Below are 19183 nucleotides of genomic sequence, written 5' to 3'. Positions count from 1 at the left end.
TCTCATGGAGTGCATTGCTCCTGCCTGAGCAATGCCCCTGGAAAAGGAGCCAGTCAACTCCCTGCCACTTAAAAGAGGGATTAAGCATACAAGCCTGATAAGGGACTAGGAAGGTTATTCCTCACTCCCTCCCCAGCCACCAGAAGGAGAGGGGCTGGGGCTGAGCGGTGGGATGGGCAGGGGTTGCAGCTCCCCACACTCTCTTTGGGGAAAAGGCAGCGGAGCAAAGCCACAATAAATGCCCGGCATTTCTCCACATGGGGAAATTATTAGGGCACAATTTTGGCAGTGGTCAGAGCGTCACTTTAATAGCAATGGCTTTAACAAGCCTCTGTGTGTTTGCAAGATGCCTGTGAAGTTCCCTTATCCCAGGGAAAATGCTCCAGTTATCTGCCTGGCTTTCATGGACTGGGAAAATCTGGAAAGGACCGAGCTCATCGTTTCATCTGTCCTGAGGAGCAAAGCTCCTCTCAGTCACTTGCTGCTTGGCCAGATTTATGTCTCAAAATGCATCTTGCAGGGAAATAAGGTGCATCAGCTCCAGCTTTGAACCCTTTTGCAGGAAGGCACAGCCCAACCTTGGCCGGCCGGCACATCCTGCCCTCCTTGCAGCCGGCTGAAGGGCAGGTTTTACACCAAAACTATCAGAGTCCCGTGACTGCATGAAAAATCAGTTTCTGTTAAAAAAAAAAAAATAAAATATTCGAAAAGTTTTAAGTGTGATCACTTAAAAAGGGGTGTGTGTGCATGTAAATAATTTTAAGTCGGCCTCAGGAGCTTTGCTTGCCTGACTCATGATCAGGCATTTTTTATATATCACATCAGAAAGTACTGTAAAACATACTTTCAAAGCCTCAGAGGACCTTGGCCTCCTTGGAGTATTCAAAAGCATCAATTACACGAGCATTACGGGCAGGATAGTTTGTACGAACCCTGTTAAAAAGTCAACCTGAGACTTGTGCCTCTAAATCCCCTCACTGCCCCCAGGGCTGGAACTGATTTCTGCCCGGGCTTCGGCACTAGGAAATGTTTCAGTTTAAAAAACGTTGAAAAACATTAAAACCAGGCCATATGCACTTATTATTGAGAAAATCCCACACAGATGGACTGCATTGAACCACGAGCAATTATTTTCTGCCGTTCTCGTGGTTAATGAGATGATCAGAAGTCCCTGGCGGCCTCCTCTGCCTGCAGTCCTGTGCATCAACCTCCTCTTCTGCAGCCTGGGGCTGCAGGGCGCTGGCATCAACCCCTGCCAGTCCTGGGGCTCCCTGCCAGCGGGCTGAGAAGGTGGTGAAGGCAGATCCTTGGTTTTCTGCAGCTGTGAGGCCCAAGACCCAGCTTTTTTTTGTCCTGAACGTGTTTGGGTGTGCCTGTGCCCCAGGGACCCGTGCGCTGGTGCCCTGTGGCAAACGCGTGGCTGAGCGGGAGCTGCAGGGGTTTGGCAACGCACGGGCATTCGAGACAGGAAAAAATCACTTTTGTTCCTCACGGTAAATCAAGTTTGACGTTTTGCTGCCCGTGGGGACGTGTTTACCACAACTGCTGAGCACATCCCGCTTTTGCTGAGCGCGGGGTGCCGGTGCCGAGCCGCGGCAGCGATGGAGAGCCCTGGCCGGGCCAGCCCACGTTTGTTTACATCCCCCGGTGCCTCTGCGCCGCCGGAGCCCTGCAAACCGCCGGGCGCGATGCACACTCACTGCTCTGGCATGAGCAGAGCCCAAGGTGGCTGAGCTCTGCACCCTTATCAGCACCAGAGCCCTAATTACTGTCCGAACCTCTAATACTCCAGGCTTGGCCGGTACCTCGCGGCCCCAATTCCCTGAGACAGAAGCTGTTATTGTCCAGATGAGGGGTTTGAAGTTCTGCAAACACAAACCTATCCTCAAAGGGAATTTCTTTCACTGACACTTCCCAAGACAAAGAAACATTTCTGCCTGGGTTTTTGCAGATGGATCTGGCCTTTTTTTTTTTCCCCCCCTCCCCTCTGGATGTTTGCAGGACTGCCTGTTTCTGCTTTCAGTAAGGAAAGGATACGGGCAGGGGTCAGGACCACCACCTCAGTGTGGGGTGGGAGGGCAAATCCCGCTGCTGGAGGGGCTGCAGCTCATTTTACCAGCGTTCTGGGCTCTGTTTTACTGGGATGCTGGGCTGGAATCTGTCCCACGGCTCTGGAGCTGTGAGCCCTGCCACCCTGGGGATGCCATGGGTTTGTTGAGGTGTCAAGCATAGGAGGGAGGCTGGCAACTGCTGGTCAGGGTGGCCAGAAGCCGCTCCAGACTGCTCCTTACAGGGAACAAAGCTGGAAGCACCACTTCCCATGGTGCCATCACACAGGCATAGGCTGGCTGTGCAGCCACTTGCCAGCCCTTTCCCTGTTTATAACTGGGAAATGGCCAGATCCTTTCTTTGTACCATCCACTCACCTCCAGCAGGACATGAAGCTGACTGCTCTGGCCAGGGTTGGCTGAACAAAACAGAGAAGGGAAATCTCTTGGCATTTCTGCACTGTGGGTTAATCAAATTGTGCCTTGTTAGTGACACACAAGGTGAGAGCCCAGAGCAAAGCTTCTGCTGCCTGTGCTGGGATAAGAGCAGGCTCTCATATGCCAGTGGAATCAGCGATTTAAAGAAGTAATCTGATCAGATGTAGCCAGTTATTATAACGGCCTTGGTGACTTTAATGAGCTCCTGCACAGACTGGATTACCATGGTCACTCATCCATAGTTCATTAGAGCCTCGGAAAGGGGATCCACAAGAAGTCATGAAATACGATCTCCTAATCTCACCTAAGTAGGAGAAGCCCAGCTATAAAGAAAATACCTTTTAAAAATACCCATGGAGTGAATAAATCTCCCTTGTGCTAAAAAGCAATGACAGCAGACCCGCGAGAAGGGGATCTGCTCACAGGATGAGTTTTCCATGTGCACAGTTAGAGAGACTTTGCACAAGGGTGGTGTGCTTGGGAGGAGGAACAGAACTCTTTCTAATGGTTTTCTTGGGATTCCTGGGGAAAATAAATAAATAAGTAATGACTGAATGAGACAGGCAGACCCGCTGTCCCCATGGGCACCAGCAGCCTGGAGAAGGAAGGTCTGCCCATCTTGGAGGGATGCCCAGCTTCTGGTGTCCCTCTCCATTACAAATGCCCTCACCCAATCCGGGGCTGGATACATCATTTATGGCTAGTGAATGGCAGCCATCTGGCACCTGCTCCTCTCAGGCTGTCCCCAATCAATTCCTTTCTCAGGAAAGGCAGGTTGGGCATCACCCCAGATATCTGCTCACCAAGATGGCTTATTGGTGAGCAGATATTGCTCCATTGCTCCTCTGAGCATGGCACATCACCTGGTGCCATCAGGTCACGTGTGCAAGTTCCTGAGACTGAGGGAATCACTGAACTCAGCTGGCATGGCTGGAATCTCTCTGTGAAGTGAGGTGGTGGCTGAGGACCATTTTAGAGTTGGGAGGACAAGGTGTCTCCTGTGACCTGGAGAAAGTAGGATGGGGCAGCTGAGACAGAACTGTTTGCAACAGCTGGCAGTGATTTCAATAGCTGGTTCTGCTGAGATGAGCCATGTCCAGCCCCACCCCATGGGTGATGGGAGGCGATAATACCTCTATGAATGGAAGAGAAAGCAGAGCTCCAGGAAATATGGGACCGGATCCACAATCCCTGCACTGTGGTGCAGGCAGCTCCCTTACCTGGGAAACCCACATGGCTCCATGGGCAAAGGAGTTGGCATGGCAGCAGGGATGCTGGCATGGAGGGATGCCCATGCGGGACTTCCCAAGCAGGACACGCAAAGAGAAAGCCCGAGAATATTCCCTGTCCCCTATAAACCACTCCAGCCCTTATCAGGGAGAGCATTCAGCAAGCGATTAAGTGAAGACTTCATTAATAGTGCTGCAGCTGGGACTGCTCAGGGGCTTAACCTGAAGCATGTGCTCTTCTAGCTGAGGGTCTTAATGCACTTAGCGAACATCTGGATATGGCCCGACCCTTCCAGACCTTTCTTCCCTCCACGGGCAATCAGGTTATCTGGAGGGGAAGGAAGCCTGAAAGCTGACTCTGTCCTCCAGGGCTGCTTTCATTCCTCGGCAACCCCGAGGGACAATTTGGCAGTAAGGGAGCATCGCTTGAAGGAATGTCCCGTGATGGACGGCACTTAATGGGACGCCTCCACGCACACCCCTGGTCCGAGTGGCCCCAACCCACCCCCAACAGCCTGTGGGTGTGGAGAGTTGATGCTGAGGCTGAAGGACGCCTGCACTCACCCTCACAGCAGGGTGGATGCTTTCCCTCCAGACACCTCCGTGCAGGCACTGGTACCTCTGGACGCGCAGGCTCTGCAGACTCCAAACGCTGAGAAATGTTTGACAGAGCAGCGTACGTATTCCAAACATTGTTTGATTCATGTTTTAAAGTCTCACTTGCAAGCATACTTCCCCAGCTCAGGCATCAATCACTGCAAATATGTTCTTATAAACAAAGCAACACAGACTGACTGTCTCTTCCACCCTTACCATATGCAGGTCACTGGGCAGCACCCTGAGGAGAGGAGCTTCCCAGTGCATCTGAGCCCCCCCGGAGGACACCAGCACAGGTAGCTGGGAAAAAGCAATGGGAAACCTGTTACCAGTGGCATGGTGACACCCAGGGACATGTATCCGAAAAGAAGGCAGTTGAGTCCACTGCTGTGCTGAGGACCACTCGCTCTTGCTGCAGAGCTGGTGCAGAAGGGTGTCTGTCCTCACAGTGATCAGCCGTTCCTTTGGCTCCTCATCTCCATCACTCCTTCGTCCCTCAAACACACCCCCCTGCCAATATGGGGGTAAGATCTCACCAGGCAGGGACACAGGATGTCGTGGTCAGGGTGGAGGATTTCCCAGAACCCAGGGTTCCTGCATGCAGCTGCACAGTTACATGGGTAATGAGCTCAGGAGACCAATTTCATTTTATGTTTTAACCCTGAATGTCTAATTATCACATCACATGAGAGTCCTCTCCTCAACATTATGGACCTGCTGTGTGTGATGTGGGCATGGGCACGTCATGGCTGGCTGCTCCCTGTTGTCACCACACTGTCACCACCAGTGTTTCCCTGTTTGTGCTCCCTGCAGGGACACAGGGCAGTGCAGGCACATGGTTGTACCTGCTTCCTCCACCACCATGGGCATCCCAGACCCTATAAGCCCCAGCTCTTGCCACCACACAGCAGGGTCTCTGAAGCACACACAGCTCTGAGGTCACTGCTGCCACCAACCAGGCACCTCAAGAGTCCTGACAGAAGCAGTGAGACGTGACAGGGAGAGTGGCAAAAAATGTCTACTGCAGACTCATGGGTTTGGGAGATTTTTTAAAGCAAAATTCCTTTCCTTGGGACATTCAAGCAAAGTGCAGGATACTGCTGGTAGGTGATTCTTGCACTTCTCAGTCCTCTGTTTAGGAAAAATAAATAGGAAAGAATCCAGTGGTGGCGCTTTCCTCCCTCTCTGCGAGATGGATCAGCACTTACCACCGCAGGAAAACTGTCCCACCGTGATCTAACCCAGCGCTTTGTCCTGAAATGCTCTGCTACAGCTAAATACATGGCTCCACTGGAACAGGGTGACACATTCCAGCCCCAGACAGTGACACTGACAGATGCAATCAGCCTGCAAGGTTTAATGGGAACACGGCGCTGGTGGAGCCGGCAGCAGGAAATTTATGAGGGATTTGAGAGAGAAAGAGGAAAATGAGCAGTGTTTGCTGATGCAGAAGGGAGGAAGGTCCCAGTGGGGCAGCAGCCCAGCTGTGGCACAGTGGCATTTACTGTGGGTGATTTGATGTCGGGGCCTGGCTGTGGGGAGGGAAGAGCAGCGTGGTGGGACAAAAAAGGGGTCCAAGTTCTTACTCATCAGAGAGCAACTGGGAGGCAGTGCTATGACCAACTCCTGCATGGGAAATTGTTAGTCCTGTGGTCCCATCATGACTCCCATGTGGAGTAAACCCCATCCTGCTGCTGAGTGGATCCAGAGATGCTTTTTCAGAACAGTAACATTGCATCCTGCCTGGGTTTGAGCAGGCTCAAACTCTCCGAGGTCAGTGGCATGCACCCAGCCACAGTCCATGAGCCACCATCTAGCAGGTGACTGGGGCTCACACAGCCCAGGGCTGAACACCCACCTGCTGATGGGAGCCTGCTCACTGCCTAAGCTCCCCATTTCAGCCAAAGCACTAAGGCCAGGGAGATTTTGGACACGTATTCTCCAGGTTTTCCTCCCCCACTCTTGCCCTGCACCCCTGTCAGTGTGGGTGGAGGGGCTGTATCAGTTCTGCATCTCACCTGAGTCAGCCCAGCACCAGCTGCGATGGTCTGAGATAGCAGCAAGTGGCCCAGCCACAGGGCTCCAAGGGGCAATTAGAGAGGAGCCAGCTCCTGCCTGCACCCAGCTCCTTCCTGCACCTCAGGGCAGGGCTCAGAGACCTGTGGGATGCTCGAGGAGCTGCATGCTTTGGGGTACTTCCCAACAGAGGGGTGAGGAGGGCAGCCCCATCACGGCTCCCACAGCCGACCCTGTCTGACAAGGCTGTAAGGGCAGGAGAGGGGAAAAAATGTCTCACTGCTGCAGGGAGATTTACTGGGCTTGTTATCAGCACAGGAAGAGCAGGAGCTTAGGGGCAAATGGGAGATGCTTTGCCTATTGCGGTATTTTTTCCTACTGTGCTCCGAGCCGGCTCACGCGGCACAGGCAGGCGGCACACTCAGCTCCTCTGCTCACTTTCCAGCTCTGTGTGAGCCCTGTTGCCTCCAGCTCTCTGCTTGCCAGGGCAGGGGCTGCTCAGAGCCCAGAGCATCCGTGTTCATTAAAAAAGTGGTTTGTGTTTAGGTGCTGGTGTCCACAAGCCCAGCAAAGCCACTGGTGTGGCCAGCACTGCAGCCCAGCTCACCTGGCCGGTGGCTGCTCTCCACATCCAGCACTGCTGGGGTCACAGCAGTTCCCTTTAACTGGGGATGGGGTTTATAACCCCAGCCAGAATCAATAGATGGGTGATTATGGGGCTTTTGTGGAGTTTCCCAGTCCTGCTGCCCACACGCAGCTCACACCAGCCTCACCACACCACCCCTGGGTCAGAACCTGAAGCTTATTTCCATGAGATCTCAAGCTTGGAAATGAGAGCTTTTTTTCCTGGTGAGAAGGAGGGCCATGCTCTGTGCTTATTTGAACCCCCTGCAAATACACAGGGGAGCACATGTATGATAGGGAGCCAATGTGTTACTGGGGGCACATTGATCCCCTATGGATGTGAGTGGGAGAGGGGGAGAAACGACTTCCTCGTCCCATATACTGCATAATAGCATCCATGGAATTAAAACAAGGTCTGAGCAAGGGAAATGCACCCACAAAGGCCTTTATCTGGCAGGATCAGAGCTCAGGGGCCGTGTGGGAAGCAGGCACAGGGCTCGCAGGAGACCCAGCCCATCTAGGGTTTCGGCTCTGCTTAATGACACGGCAAATAGAGCCTGTCATCTTCAGACATGATGTTTCTTGCCGTTTCGGCTCAAGAAAACAGCCACCACCCTCTAACGCTGCGGTTTCACAGTGGCGTAGCCTCTTCTCCCCCCGTCCCCTCCCGAGGAAAGGCGGGGGCAGCAGCTCTTGGGGAGGACCCGGCACCGGGCGCTCACCACCCGCCACAGGGACCCTCCACCCTGCGATTCCGGCATCACACCGAGAGGATGAGGCTGAGCCGGCTTCCTCCTGGAGAGCCACGGCGAGGAGGAGCGCCCGTCCAGAAGGATCCCAGTTCCCCTCGTAAACCGGAAGGTTCATGCAAATCCATGAGTAATAATTTCTCCTTAATTCCACGGGTGTCGGGCTGGGCTGGGGTGCTGCACAAGGAGGGCAGCTGCACGGCAAAAACTCATCACCAAAGACCCTGGGATAGAAATTTTTGTGCCTAAATCACAGACTGATGCCACTAGCAGAATAAGCAACACCATATGTATACACACACACATCTATGTATTTCTTTATATTTACAATAATAATAATAAATATAAATATAATTATATTTGTACTTATATTTTTTATTTTTATATATACAAATGTTTGTTTATATATACGAGTATACTTACATGTATAAAAAAATACATTATCAGGTGTTGTGCATATTGCTGGCTTAAGAATTACCAGTATTTTTTTCCTGTATTTTAGGTGTAACATTGAGTCAGTGGAAAAAAAAGGACTTTAAGAAGGGCCTTAAGACTTCTTTGAAGAATAGTTTCTCTTTGTCCTGGAATGAGTGTCCTCAGCTCCTGCATGCAATGGGCCCTTTGGAGAGGCCACAGGAGTGCTGGGACAAGATCAGAGTGGGGCCAAACACCGGTCCAAAATCTCTCCCTGCCACAACACACCCCTGCAAGCCTTTATCTTGATGGAAATGCATTGTGCCGGAGTCAGAGATACTCCAGCAGCTGGGACAATCTGTGGTGAAATGCCAGTGGTGTTTGTCACCTCACCAGCAGCCACCAGCTTTGTCCATGTCCCTCGAAACATCCCTGGAGCTGCTTCACTGCCAGCGCTGGCAGGCAGGTTTCACCACACTTCCCTGGGAGTGTGTGGATTTACAGTGTGAAACAAACTTCCTTTGTCCAAACAAGATGCTTCTTGAAGAAATGGCTATTTTGGGCTGGGTGGTTTTTATTTTAATGGCTTTTCAAAGGGCAGAGCTGGTTCGCACGAAGCCACTCCAAATGTTTCCAAGCAAAGTTTAAGAGAAAACTGGAGTTTCACTTAAGTGTGTTTTAATGGGGAAGGCTTGTTTTTCCTTCATGTTCCCTGCTCTTCTTGGAAAACCAGGAGCCAAGTGCAGAAATGTCTTCAGCTCACAGTAAACTATTTTGTTTCAGTTTTGAGAACTAGGGAGGGATCAGCATTTTTACGGGAGCAATTTATTTCCTTCCAATAAGCTCCATTTCAGACAGTTTTTTTCCTCCAGAACATGTTAGGAGGAGTCACATATTTATTGTATATATTAATATACAATAAAAGCGTTATTCTTTGGAGGTCTGGATTCACTTTTCACAGCACATCCCCATCCTGTGACTCCGTGAAAGCAAGCAGGTACGATGTCAATGATGGCACCTTGTCAGCTACATTTATAAAAGCCAGTGTGGTGAGGCAGAGGGCTGCATATATCCCATGGCCAGCAGCAACTTTGCACATGAAAATATTCTCCAGATTCCCCCTTCTTTCCCCGTTTGTTTGTTTGGTTTTTTTGTTTGTTTGTTTGTTTTTATTGTTTTTGTTTTTGTTTGCTTGTTGGTTTTTATTTGTGGGGCCATAAAGCAGAACCCAGGGAAACCATACAAATAACTGATCCCCAGCTCTACACCCACCATGTCCTCTCCCCAAAACTTACATCCTAAAAGGGAAAATATTTGCAGCCTTGGTCTGATGCTGGTTGCATTCTTTTTTCTGCCACCTCCCATTTACAGAACAGGGGGGAAAAGGGTGGGAAAAAGCAATAAAATGATTTAAAACCCCCAGCCTCCAAATAATTTTCAGTTACAAAAAAGTCTTAGCAGATGCTTGTTAATTCTTAAAACCATCTCAATCTGCAAAAAAACCAACCTTGGAAAACCCGTCTCAAGCCTCTTGCTGTAACCTGTGACTGGCCTGGCAGCTGCACAGACATCTCAGAATGCAGTGGGGGAAACCAAGGGAAAACCAGCCCCTCTGCTCTCATGGGAGTGAGGAGTAACTCCTGCGCCTGAGCAGAGAGAAGACCTGGGATTTTGGGAGAGCTGAAGGTAACCAGCATAATAAGGCATTACTAATTCTCCCCATCCTCGTACTCTGGCACCACTGGGAAGGTATAGCTGGACTTGGCATGAGGCTCTGTGTGATGAGAAGTGGAATTTCCCCGAAAATCTTATGGACAAAATGAATTAAAACCCTCAGGTGGATCTGCACGGAGAGGAAGGTGGGAAGTACAGATACTGGGACATGGTCCCGCCACAGAGAGACATGGGCAGGATGCTGTTCCCTGGCTCCAGCTGCTCCCTAGGGCCAGCACATCACACCAAGACTGTGGCACAGCAGAGTTCTGTTAAAAGCTTTCCAACCTGTTTCAGTGGCCTGAGCCACTGTCACCAGCCTTCTCCCACCACAAAGCCATTTACCTGCAATGTCACACAGACACGGTGCTGGACAGGAGGGGCCCAAACAACAAGCCAGGTCAGTGTCAATGGGACAGGAGGGAAGCCCCTCTTCCAAGGGAGGTGGGATGTCAGCATGACCAGGAAAATCCCTTGTGCATGTGGGATATTGCAGTACCTGGGCTCAGAAGGGCCCTGAGCTCAAACTCTGCCTCTTCCTGCCAAATGATGCAAAGCAGGAGCCAACAGAGGAAAAGGTGTGAACAGAAGTCCCCACAGTGGCACCACCAGGATGAGATGGAGAGCAGAGGGAGAGGAAGAAAGACTCATCTCATGTCACGACCCACCTCCCTTTCCCCACCAGTACATACGAGATGACCCAAACCTGCACCCACAGGGGAAAACTGGAAGCAGCAAGCCGAGCTCTGCCCATCCAGGCTCTGCAGTTTGTCTCCAGCTATGCCCCAAACCAGATGCTCTCAATGAAGACGCCAGGAGCTGCCTTAATAAGCGCTTATGCAATCCTTCTCACACTGAGGAAATGTCTTTCCCAATCCCCAGCCATTAGCAGTTGGCTGATGCCCTGGAGCAGGACATTTTAGAGCCCTTGTAAATTTGCTTCGGGAGTGGAAAGTGGTTGGAGGAGGGAAAGGTGCTGTTTTTTGTCAGGGACCTGCATCACCCGGAAGCTCTTCTCTGCTTCTCCCCATGAGTGGAGAGGGGCCACCACATGTGAGCCCTCAAAACCTGCCTCAGGCCAGGGGATCGAGGATGGGAGAATGAGTGGCACCTTCTACCCCGGGGTCAGCACCTGGCCCCAGGGCTTTGGGGGCCAGTGTTGGTCTCAGCAGGGAATCTGGGTGGGGAAAGAAGAGGTTTTAGGGTAGAAGCATCACTCCTGCCTCAGTGCAAAACTTCCTCTTGGATTAAGAGAGGTCAACTGGAGAGCAACTGGACCAGCTCTCCATGCATGAGGCTCACCTGAGCTGCTCATGGACTGGGATTTTCTGTTATCTCCAATTACGTGTCTCTGACAGGTAATGTAATATAAACATAAATTCCCTTTAGGTAGAGCCTTCTTCCACCCAGTCCCATGGCAATCAGACGGGGGAACAAGCACTGTTTTAAGTAAGACTAGGAGCACTCGTGCCAGCTTGGAGCAACGATTTCAGGGCTGGTTCCAGCAGCGAGCGGCAAGGCTGCCGTTCCCTCCCCTTTGCCTATTGTTTGCATCCAAACCTGATTGCAAATTGACATGAGCCGTCTTTGGGGAGCTGCTGGTCCGGCTGCTCCGTCAGCACAATGAGCCGTTGTTGATCCGGCCGCAGCAATTTTCCAGGTTAATTTATGGCCGCCACACCCCATTAGTGGCAATAAATGTGGAGCCCGGTTTTGCCGAAATTGTGAGTTACGGTTTTTCAAATAAATACATTTTCCTATAAACCAGTGCTCTGTTTAGTTTGAGTGTTCCTCACAGACACATCCATCTACATAAAATACACAGGAGAGGAAGCTGAGCTGTGACTTTGCTCTGATGACATAAAAACTTTTGTAAACACAATGTCACTTACAGTACTAGCAAAGAGAGAGCCCAAAAAATAAACAGTGAGTGCCTGGTGCATCCCTTCAGGAGTACATGGAAAATTTAATACTTTTTTCCGTAAGGCTTTGTTTTCCTTTTGATTTATCCACGCAGGACAGTGGCTGTTTGGCCATAAATAGATGGTATTTCTTGAGGGGCAATGGTTGCAGTCATCCTGTATGTCGCCGGAGGGGTGGCGTGGGAGGCGTGTGGGCAGAGAAGATGCTGCTGAGAACAGGAGCATCCGGCCACACCACTGTGTCCACCCTCAATTCCTCCTGATCCTTTAGTGAGGCTTTGACAGAGTGAATCCCACTTGGGGTTGCTTCTGTGATGCTGGTGCAGGATCAAGCAGCCCAGTGATGTAGTTTGGAGGACTCGGGCAGTGTGTGGGCACTTGAGGGTACAAGCACAAGCAAGTGTGAGCTCCCCTGCACCCCAACACTCCCCCACCCCTGTGAGACCCAAGCTGGTGCAGCAGGACACGTGTGGCAAACCCTCACAGGGAAGAGGGATGCCCTTAGTGGGCTTCTGCAGCCCAGCCTTGGCCGTGACCTCGGGGCTGAGTTTGTTTCTGATCGAAATGACCGAATTTGATTTCATTCACTTCCGCAGGTTCTCTCCCTTTTCACATCACCAGGAGGGAAATAATCCCCCAGAGTAGCCTCCTGCACCTCTCCTTGAAGCAAACTCTGCTCGTGCCTCAGTTTCCCAAGGCTTTTTGCCACTGTCTCCCAAGGCCTCCAGGAGCAGAACTGTTAGGAAGGTGCTGAGTGATTATTATTGTATTATTCCAGGCAAGTGCTATAAATACCCAGGGGCACCTTTAGACACAACCCAGCTGCCCAGGGGAGCTGGCTCAACCCTGCTCTGTGCCTGTGGTGGTTGAGGAGGGAATCGAAGGCAGTGGCTGGTGTGGAGGTACCTTGGGAATAACCTGATGGGAGGACATGGTGGGGGGCTGTGGGGTGTTGGGGATGAGACCTTACCAGCTGCACCCCAGGGCTGCAGTGGAGCTTGGGGTGGGGGGGATGTGGGTGCAGGAAGGTGCCGGGATGCTGCAGGGAGATGCTAACAAGGAAGACAAGGGGAATATTTTACGGGGCTGCAATGTAAACAGAGCTGGAGCAGAGCCCCTTTTTATGGAGTCCCTGTCCTGCCAGGGCATCTGCCAAGGCCCTGATTTACGCTCCTATTTAGATAAGGGAGCCGGAGGGGGGGAGCAGAGCTGGCGTCAAAGTCACAGGACACCCGGGGCTGCCGCTCCCCGGGCGCTGATAAGGAGGTGGCTGAGGGGCCGGGGCCAAAACCGCAGCTCCTGTCCCGGGACAGGGGACGGGTTCAGAGCTTGGTGGCTCCTGCTGGGGTTGGGGTGCCGGGGTCCAGGGAGACCCAGGATAACCTCACCCCCAACATTCAGCACTGGCCCCCTCACCATCACCTGGCCATGGGGGCAGGAAACCTTCCTCAGGAATGAAAGCAGGTGGAGGTAGTTCTTCCTGCCATCCCAGTAAATTGCCCAATCTGAACTGCTTGGCACTTTCCCCCCATGCAAGTGGGGAGACGTGAAATTAAAGAAACTCACCAAAAGTTTGAGACGTGCTAAATTTGGACGCCATGACAAAGGCAGTCTGGTTTGATTTAGAAGGTGTCGGCATGAAAAGGGCTCTGGTTTTATTATTTTATTAAAACACGAAAGACTAGAATGATTTTCCAAAGGAAAATCAACCCTCTGGTCCCATTATTTGCTCAGCTGAGCACTTCCCAAACTCTGCAGGGTGCAGGGACCTCCGTCAGGGGGTGGATAAAGCAAGATAATTCCCAGGCTTGGGCTGGGCTTACCTGGCTTGGTGGCCAGAGGCTGGAGGTGGCTCTGGTGCACAGCTTGAGGTGACAGCTCTGAGCTGGACATTGCTGTGAGTGACCTGTGCAATGCAGGGCTAGGGGGATGAAAGGGGTATTTTTTGGAAGGGGTGTTTTCTAGAGATGGGGTTGAGTGGCACAGACTCCATCCTGCCTGCTTGCTGAATCAGGGCTTTTACAGGGTTGGGGAGAAGCTCAGTGAAGAGCCTGGCTGGTTTGTAAGGGAGAGCAGGGCTCCACAGGTCTGCCAGCATCGGGGGGTGAAGCACGAAGTGATACCCCTGAACCTCACCCAGGTGGGCATTGGCTCCCACCAGCTCTGAGCTGGGCTTGGGGATCCCACCTACCCACGGGAGTTTTGAAGGAAATCGGGGACACGACGCCCTACCCAAGGGCTGACTCTAACGGGAGAGTAATCACTAGCAAATGTTTGGAGGGCGCTTGTTTAAAGGGGGTGGAGAAGGGGGGCTTTGCAGCAGCTGAGAACAAAGCGGGGGGAACAAAGCTGGGCAATCCGGCACGGCCGCTCCCCCCCAGACGCCAGGGCCCGGCAGAACCGGAGACCCGCTTGCACCCTGCCCCGGCCCCCCCAGCCTCCTGCCTTTGCAACTCGCCTTGTAACAACTAACGATGGAAAATCCGAGGCATTTAAGTGGCTCCCGAATCCACCCGGGAACCGTGATTGAGAGAAGTCAAATAAAATTTGTCATCTTTAAAATGCAGGAGGACGTTAATGGTGTGTTAGCCCGGATGATTAATACAAGCGCCTGCAAACAACCCTCCAACGTTTCCACCCTCCGCTGCAAGATGAATCGCTGGAAAGCGCCGTTAATCGCTAACATACCTCGGGCCCAAAGCCCCTTCCTGCCCCGCCGTGCTGTGATCGCCACCGCCGTGCCCAGCCTGTCCTCACTGGGAGTCACTGCGGCAAGAGCAGGGGTCGGCCCCAACCCCACCCGGCCGGGCTGGGGGTGAAGTCCTCCTGGGAATCTGTCTCCCATGGGTGCAGAGACAAGTGGGATTGCTGTCCACTGCAGGGCCCCACGCTGGGCTTGGGTTTGGGAGCTGCGGTGAAATACAAGATCCCAAACCCAGCGGGCTCCCCCCAGACCTTTCGTGGCCAGGCTGTGACAGGGAAACACAGGGCAGGTCCCCACTCTCCTATCATAAATAAGTTTGTGTGTGTGGATGGTATCATTTCAGTGCATTTATGTGTCCATGCAGTGTCTGTGCATGGGTGTGCAGTGTACACACGTGTGTTTATATGCCACACGTGTGATATGCGTGTGTGTGCAGTGTGTCTGTATGTAATATACATACGGTGGCATTGTGTGTGCGGCATCTCTGTGCTGCTGGTGTATGTAATACATCTGGGTGCAGTTACATGTGTGTATGTGTGTGTGTAACATGTTCATGGTGTGTGTGTACAGCACAGAGGGTTGTGCAGTGTATGCAGCATCTCTGTCTGCGGTACCTGTGAGAAACACATCCAGTGTATTTCTGTGAGCAGCACACAGCCACGGTGTAACCACACACATGTGCAGGGAGCATTTGCACAGCGTGGGTGTGCTGTACACGCCTGCAGTGCACATCTGTGTGCAGCTGTGCAACCCATGGAGCAGCCGTGGGCCATGAGCCCCATGTACGGGGAGGGAGCTCACACCCCATCCCTGCCATCCCGAACCCCGGGGGTGCCCAGCCCGTTTTCCCTTTGGTGCCTTCGCCCCCTCCTCTCCCCGGCTCCCCCGGCTCCCCGGGTGCGGCCCCGAGCTCCCCGCACTGCCCAGCCAGCCCCGCCGCCTCCCCGCGCTCTGCTCCCACGGGGACGAGCCTGCCCCGCGTGGGGACTGGGGACTCGGCTCTTGGGAAGCAGAAAGTCCCCGGAGCTGCGGGGCTGCGTCACTGCGGCCCCGGAGCGCGCACACGGCCCGGCCCGGCCGTCGTGGGTCCGGACACCCGCGGCTCCCCCGCCTCGCTGCCGCCTCTCGTCCCCCGCCGGAGCGCGGCGGCTTTCGGGGGGCTCGGACGCCCCCGCCCCAGGAGCGGGGATGTAAGCGCGCCAGGGTGGGGGCGGGGGTCCCCCTCAGGTCCTTCTCATCCCCTTCTCCCTGCAAGCAAGGAGCAGGCGGGGGGCGAGGGCAAGCGGCGGAGGTGTGAGCCCAAACCCTCGAGGCCGTAGCGCGGCACACGCCCCCTCCGCCGCCCCGCTCCCCCCGGGGCCCCCGAGCATCCTCCCCTGCCCACTGACTCCGCGGCGGGGGGGCCGCGGCCCTATATAAAGGCAGGGTTTGGAGGCTCCAGAAGGGGTTAAAAAAAAACCAAAACCAAACCAAACAACAAACCCAAAACCCCAGACCCCGACCGCCCCACCCCAAACCCCACAGCAGCCTCCGCCACCGCAGCCCCGCGCCGGAGCCGCGCTCCCCGCTGCCCACCGCGCCCGCCCGGCGGGGAGCGCCGCCCGCCCGGCCATGGAGCGCTGCTGAGCGGCCCCCGGGGCCAGCGGGGCGGACCATGAACCTGGTGGGGGGCTACCAGCACCACCACCACCACCACCATCACCACCACATGCTGCACGACCCTTTCCTTTTCGGGCCGGCGGCGCGGTGTCACCAGGAGCGCACCTACTTCCCCGGCTGGGTGCTCAACCCGGCCGAGGGGACCCCCGAGCTCGCCGGGCAGAGCCCGAGCTACGGCCCCGCCGAGTACGGCCCGGCCGGCCCGGGGCGGCTGGAGGCTCTCAGCGGCCGCCTGGGACGGCGAAAAGGAGTCGGGGGACCCAAGAAGGAGCGGCGGAGGACGGAGAGCATCAACAGCGCCTTCGCGGAGCTCCGTGAGTGCATCCCCAACGTGCCCGCCGACACCAAGCTCTCCAAGATCAAGACTCTACGCCTGGCCACCAGCTACATCGCCTACCTGATGGAGGTGCTGGCCAAGGACAGCCAGCCCGGGGACACCGAGGGCTTCAAAGCCGAGCTCAAGAAGGCCGACAGCAGGGAGAACAAGAGGAAAAGGGAGACGGTAAGAGGCGGACCGGGACCTGCGTCCCCGCTCTCCGTGGGTCGGGATCGGGAGGGGAAAGCCCCGTGGCTGGGGGTGAAAAAACCTCCAAACTCTCCCAGCCCCGCTGGAGCCTTTTTTTCCACCGTAAAAAAAAATATATTAAAAAAAAAAATCCGTAGAGGAAAACTCGGAGGAAAATAGTCCGCCCAACTTGCCCGGAGGGTTCCCGACAGGCCGGAGAGGCTCCCGGGCGCTTTCCCCGAGGGATTAGCCCCCGAGACCGGGACTGGCCGCAGCGGAGCCTCCCGAGGTCTGTCCTTCACCTCTCCCGGGAGCTCTCCAGGGAGGAGCAGGCGCAAGAGTGTTTCGGAGCAAAGGCAGCCGCTTCTCCTCCTGCTGCAGCGGGTGGGTGGGGGAGCGGGGCCCCTCAAAACCGCTTTTTATCCACGGGCTGGTAGAGCCGCTCGGAGCCGCGGGGCCCGGCTGCAGCTCTGCGGAGGGCGCAAGGGTCGGGCGGGCGGCCCGGGACCCCGCTCCGTTCCTGACCGCTCCTTTCTCCCCCCTCTCCCCATCTCCTCTCCCGCAGCAACCCGAGGTCTACTCGCAGCCTCTGGGTCACGGCGAGAAGAAGCTGAAGGGCCGAACGGGTTGGCCCCAGCAGGTCTGGGCTCTGGAACTGAACCCCTGAGGGCTGTCCCGGCGCCCCGACGGCGCTCCCCGCTCGCCCCTCCATGTGCAATGTCGGAGATCCTGGCCTGGCCCCGGAATCCATCCAGGCGCAGGATGCGGGGACCTGGCCTGGCCGCCCCCCTCCCGGATGGATGCTCCGCGGGAGAGAGGCGAGAGCGCTTTGCGGGGCCGGGTCCTGCTCGCCCCGCCGGTAGCGGGGACCGGCCGGGCCCTTTCCCCGTCGCTCCTTCCCCCGTTTGCAGTAATCGTTGCTCCTTCCCGCTGCCAGCAGCGATCGGCGGCTCCTGCCCTCCTGGGTCGGGCTAAAACGGTTCGATTCGTTTGCTGTTGTAAATATGAGTCCCCGACCCCTTCCCGACCCTGTCCGCTGCCTGACTAACGTGTGGGTGCGGTGAAACTACCTAGAGGTGCATTTGGGAACACTCCTGTGCCGGGTTTTCTACCTCAGATCTGCATGACCACTTCCCGAGGGACCGGGCGCGCCACACCACGTATTTAAAACTGAATAACTAAAAAAAAAAAAAAATTAAATAAAATAAAATTTAAATTTTATGCAAACGGTCTCGGTCCAAGCCCTCTGCCTTCCCCTGCTCCGGCAACTGTGCAGCTGCAGCCGGGCCCCCTGAGTCGTCCGCGGGGCGAGGGGTGCTGCGGGATTAAGGACCCCTCTGAAGTCAGTACTCTGCTGTGGAGCCGATCCATGCGAGGGAATTCCTCCCCGGGTGCCTTGGGCAACTCCGTGGGATCCTTTGGGACTCGTTTGTGCCGTGCTTGCTCACCCCAGGAGCTGGCGAGGCTCTACAAACATGTACCCGCAGTCTGCCCCAGGCCACGAACTTTGCCCCTGCCCTACAACCCCTTCCCCCCCCGACTTAGAAGACCTGCTAGAGGAACTGAACTCGTATTTGGCCTGGGGAAGGATAGCAGGATCAAGCCTCTACAGCGTCTGTATGGCACGAGCACCGGTGAGCTGTGGAGTGCCACTTTTATTGCTGCCACGCAGAGAAGCAGGACTCGGCTGCCCTTCCCTGCCCAGGCAGCTCGCCCGGCTCTGGCTCCAGGAGCACTTTCTCCCAGGGATCCCCTCTTAGGCGCTGCCTTGGCCACATTTTGAAGGTACAACATCCCCTCTTCGCCATCCAAATGCGATGGATATCACGAGGCTCAGACATACGAATGCTCACACAGCCTTAAGTCATCTCTGCCACCTCTCAGGCATAAATCCTTAGTAATCCTTAGTAATTAAAGCCAAATCCTCATTCCTTTATTCTGTGCACACACGTTTCTCCTACCAGAGACTACCAAGACGTGTGTGCACAGGCTCAGGGCCTGATCCTGACTTCCCACGCCGTTGTTCCCAGAGACACCAGGATAAATCCTTACACTCGTCCGCTGCTCAGGGCAAAGAAAACCAACACAGGGAAATTTGTACATTATTGTAGGGCTAATCTGAGAGCTCAGCAGGGAGCTTTACATTTGCTATCTGAAACCAAGCTTTTGATTGCGACCAAAGGTGTAGAAATAATGATGCAGCATCTGTAAAACGCTGACATGTCGGTCAATCTGCTTGTGCAGCCGCACACACCGAAAATACCCCAGCTCACCCGTGGGGAAGCAGCTCGAGTTTTACAGCAATTTTGTGAGTGTGTACAAATACAGACGGACAGACACACAAACTTTTGGGGGTCCGGCCAGCATAATTAAATCTTGATGAAGGATCTGGTTGCATGAATCAGTCTTCCCTCGCTCCAGAGCCGCTGCAAGGCTGCCTTCCCAGCCCCTGATCTATTTTCCGATCTCTTTGAGGCTGAGATAAAAATTGACTGCCTGAGAGAAGCAATGCCCTTAGTGTTTTTTTTTTTTGTTTTGTTTTGTTTTGTTTTTTTGTTTGTTTTT

At 54.3% G+C, this 19183-nt stretch overlaps 1 protein-coding gene across 1 annotated transcript; it reads left to right on the top strand.

The window, feature by feature from the left end:
* Window positions 1–16108: 16108 nt before the first annotated feature.
* On the top strand, window positions 16109–17286 carry HAND1 (heart and neural crest derivatives expressed 1). The gene is made up of 2 exons (XM_017834777.1): window positions 16109–16615; window positions 17184–17286. Exons 1-2 carry the CDS (start codon window positions 16109–16111, stop codon window positions 17283–17285), a joined length of 609 nt encoding a protein of 202 aa, XP_017690266.1. The 3' UTR covers window position 17286.
* The last annotated feature ends 1897 nt before the right edge of the window (window positions 17287–19183 follow it).

This window comes from Lepidothrix coronata, unplaced genomic scaffold (assembly GCF_001604755.1).
Source record: "Lepidothrix coronata isolate B3197 unplaced genomic scaffold, Lepidothrix_coronata-1.0 Scaffold240, whole genome shotgun sequence".
NCBI classification, from domain to species: Eukaryota; Metazoa; Chordata; class Aves; order Passeriformes; family Pipridae; genus Lepidothrix; species Lepidothrix coronata.
This window is presented reverse-complemented; position numbering and strand designations above follow the sequence as displayed.

Excerpts from the sequence above, each read along its gene's own strand:
- HAND1 (XM_017834777.1), top strand. The coding sequence starts at position 16,109 with ATGAACCTGGTGGGGGGCTACCAGCACCACCACCACCACCACCATCAC. Across the intron at positions 16,616-17,183 it reads ACAAGAGGAAAAGGGAGACG|CAACCCGAGGTCTACTCGCA; the intron begins GTAAGAGGCGGA and ends CCTCTCCCGCAG.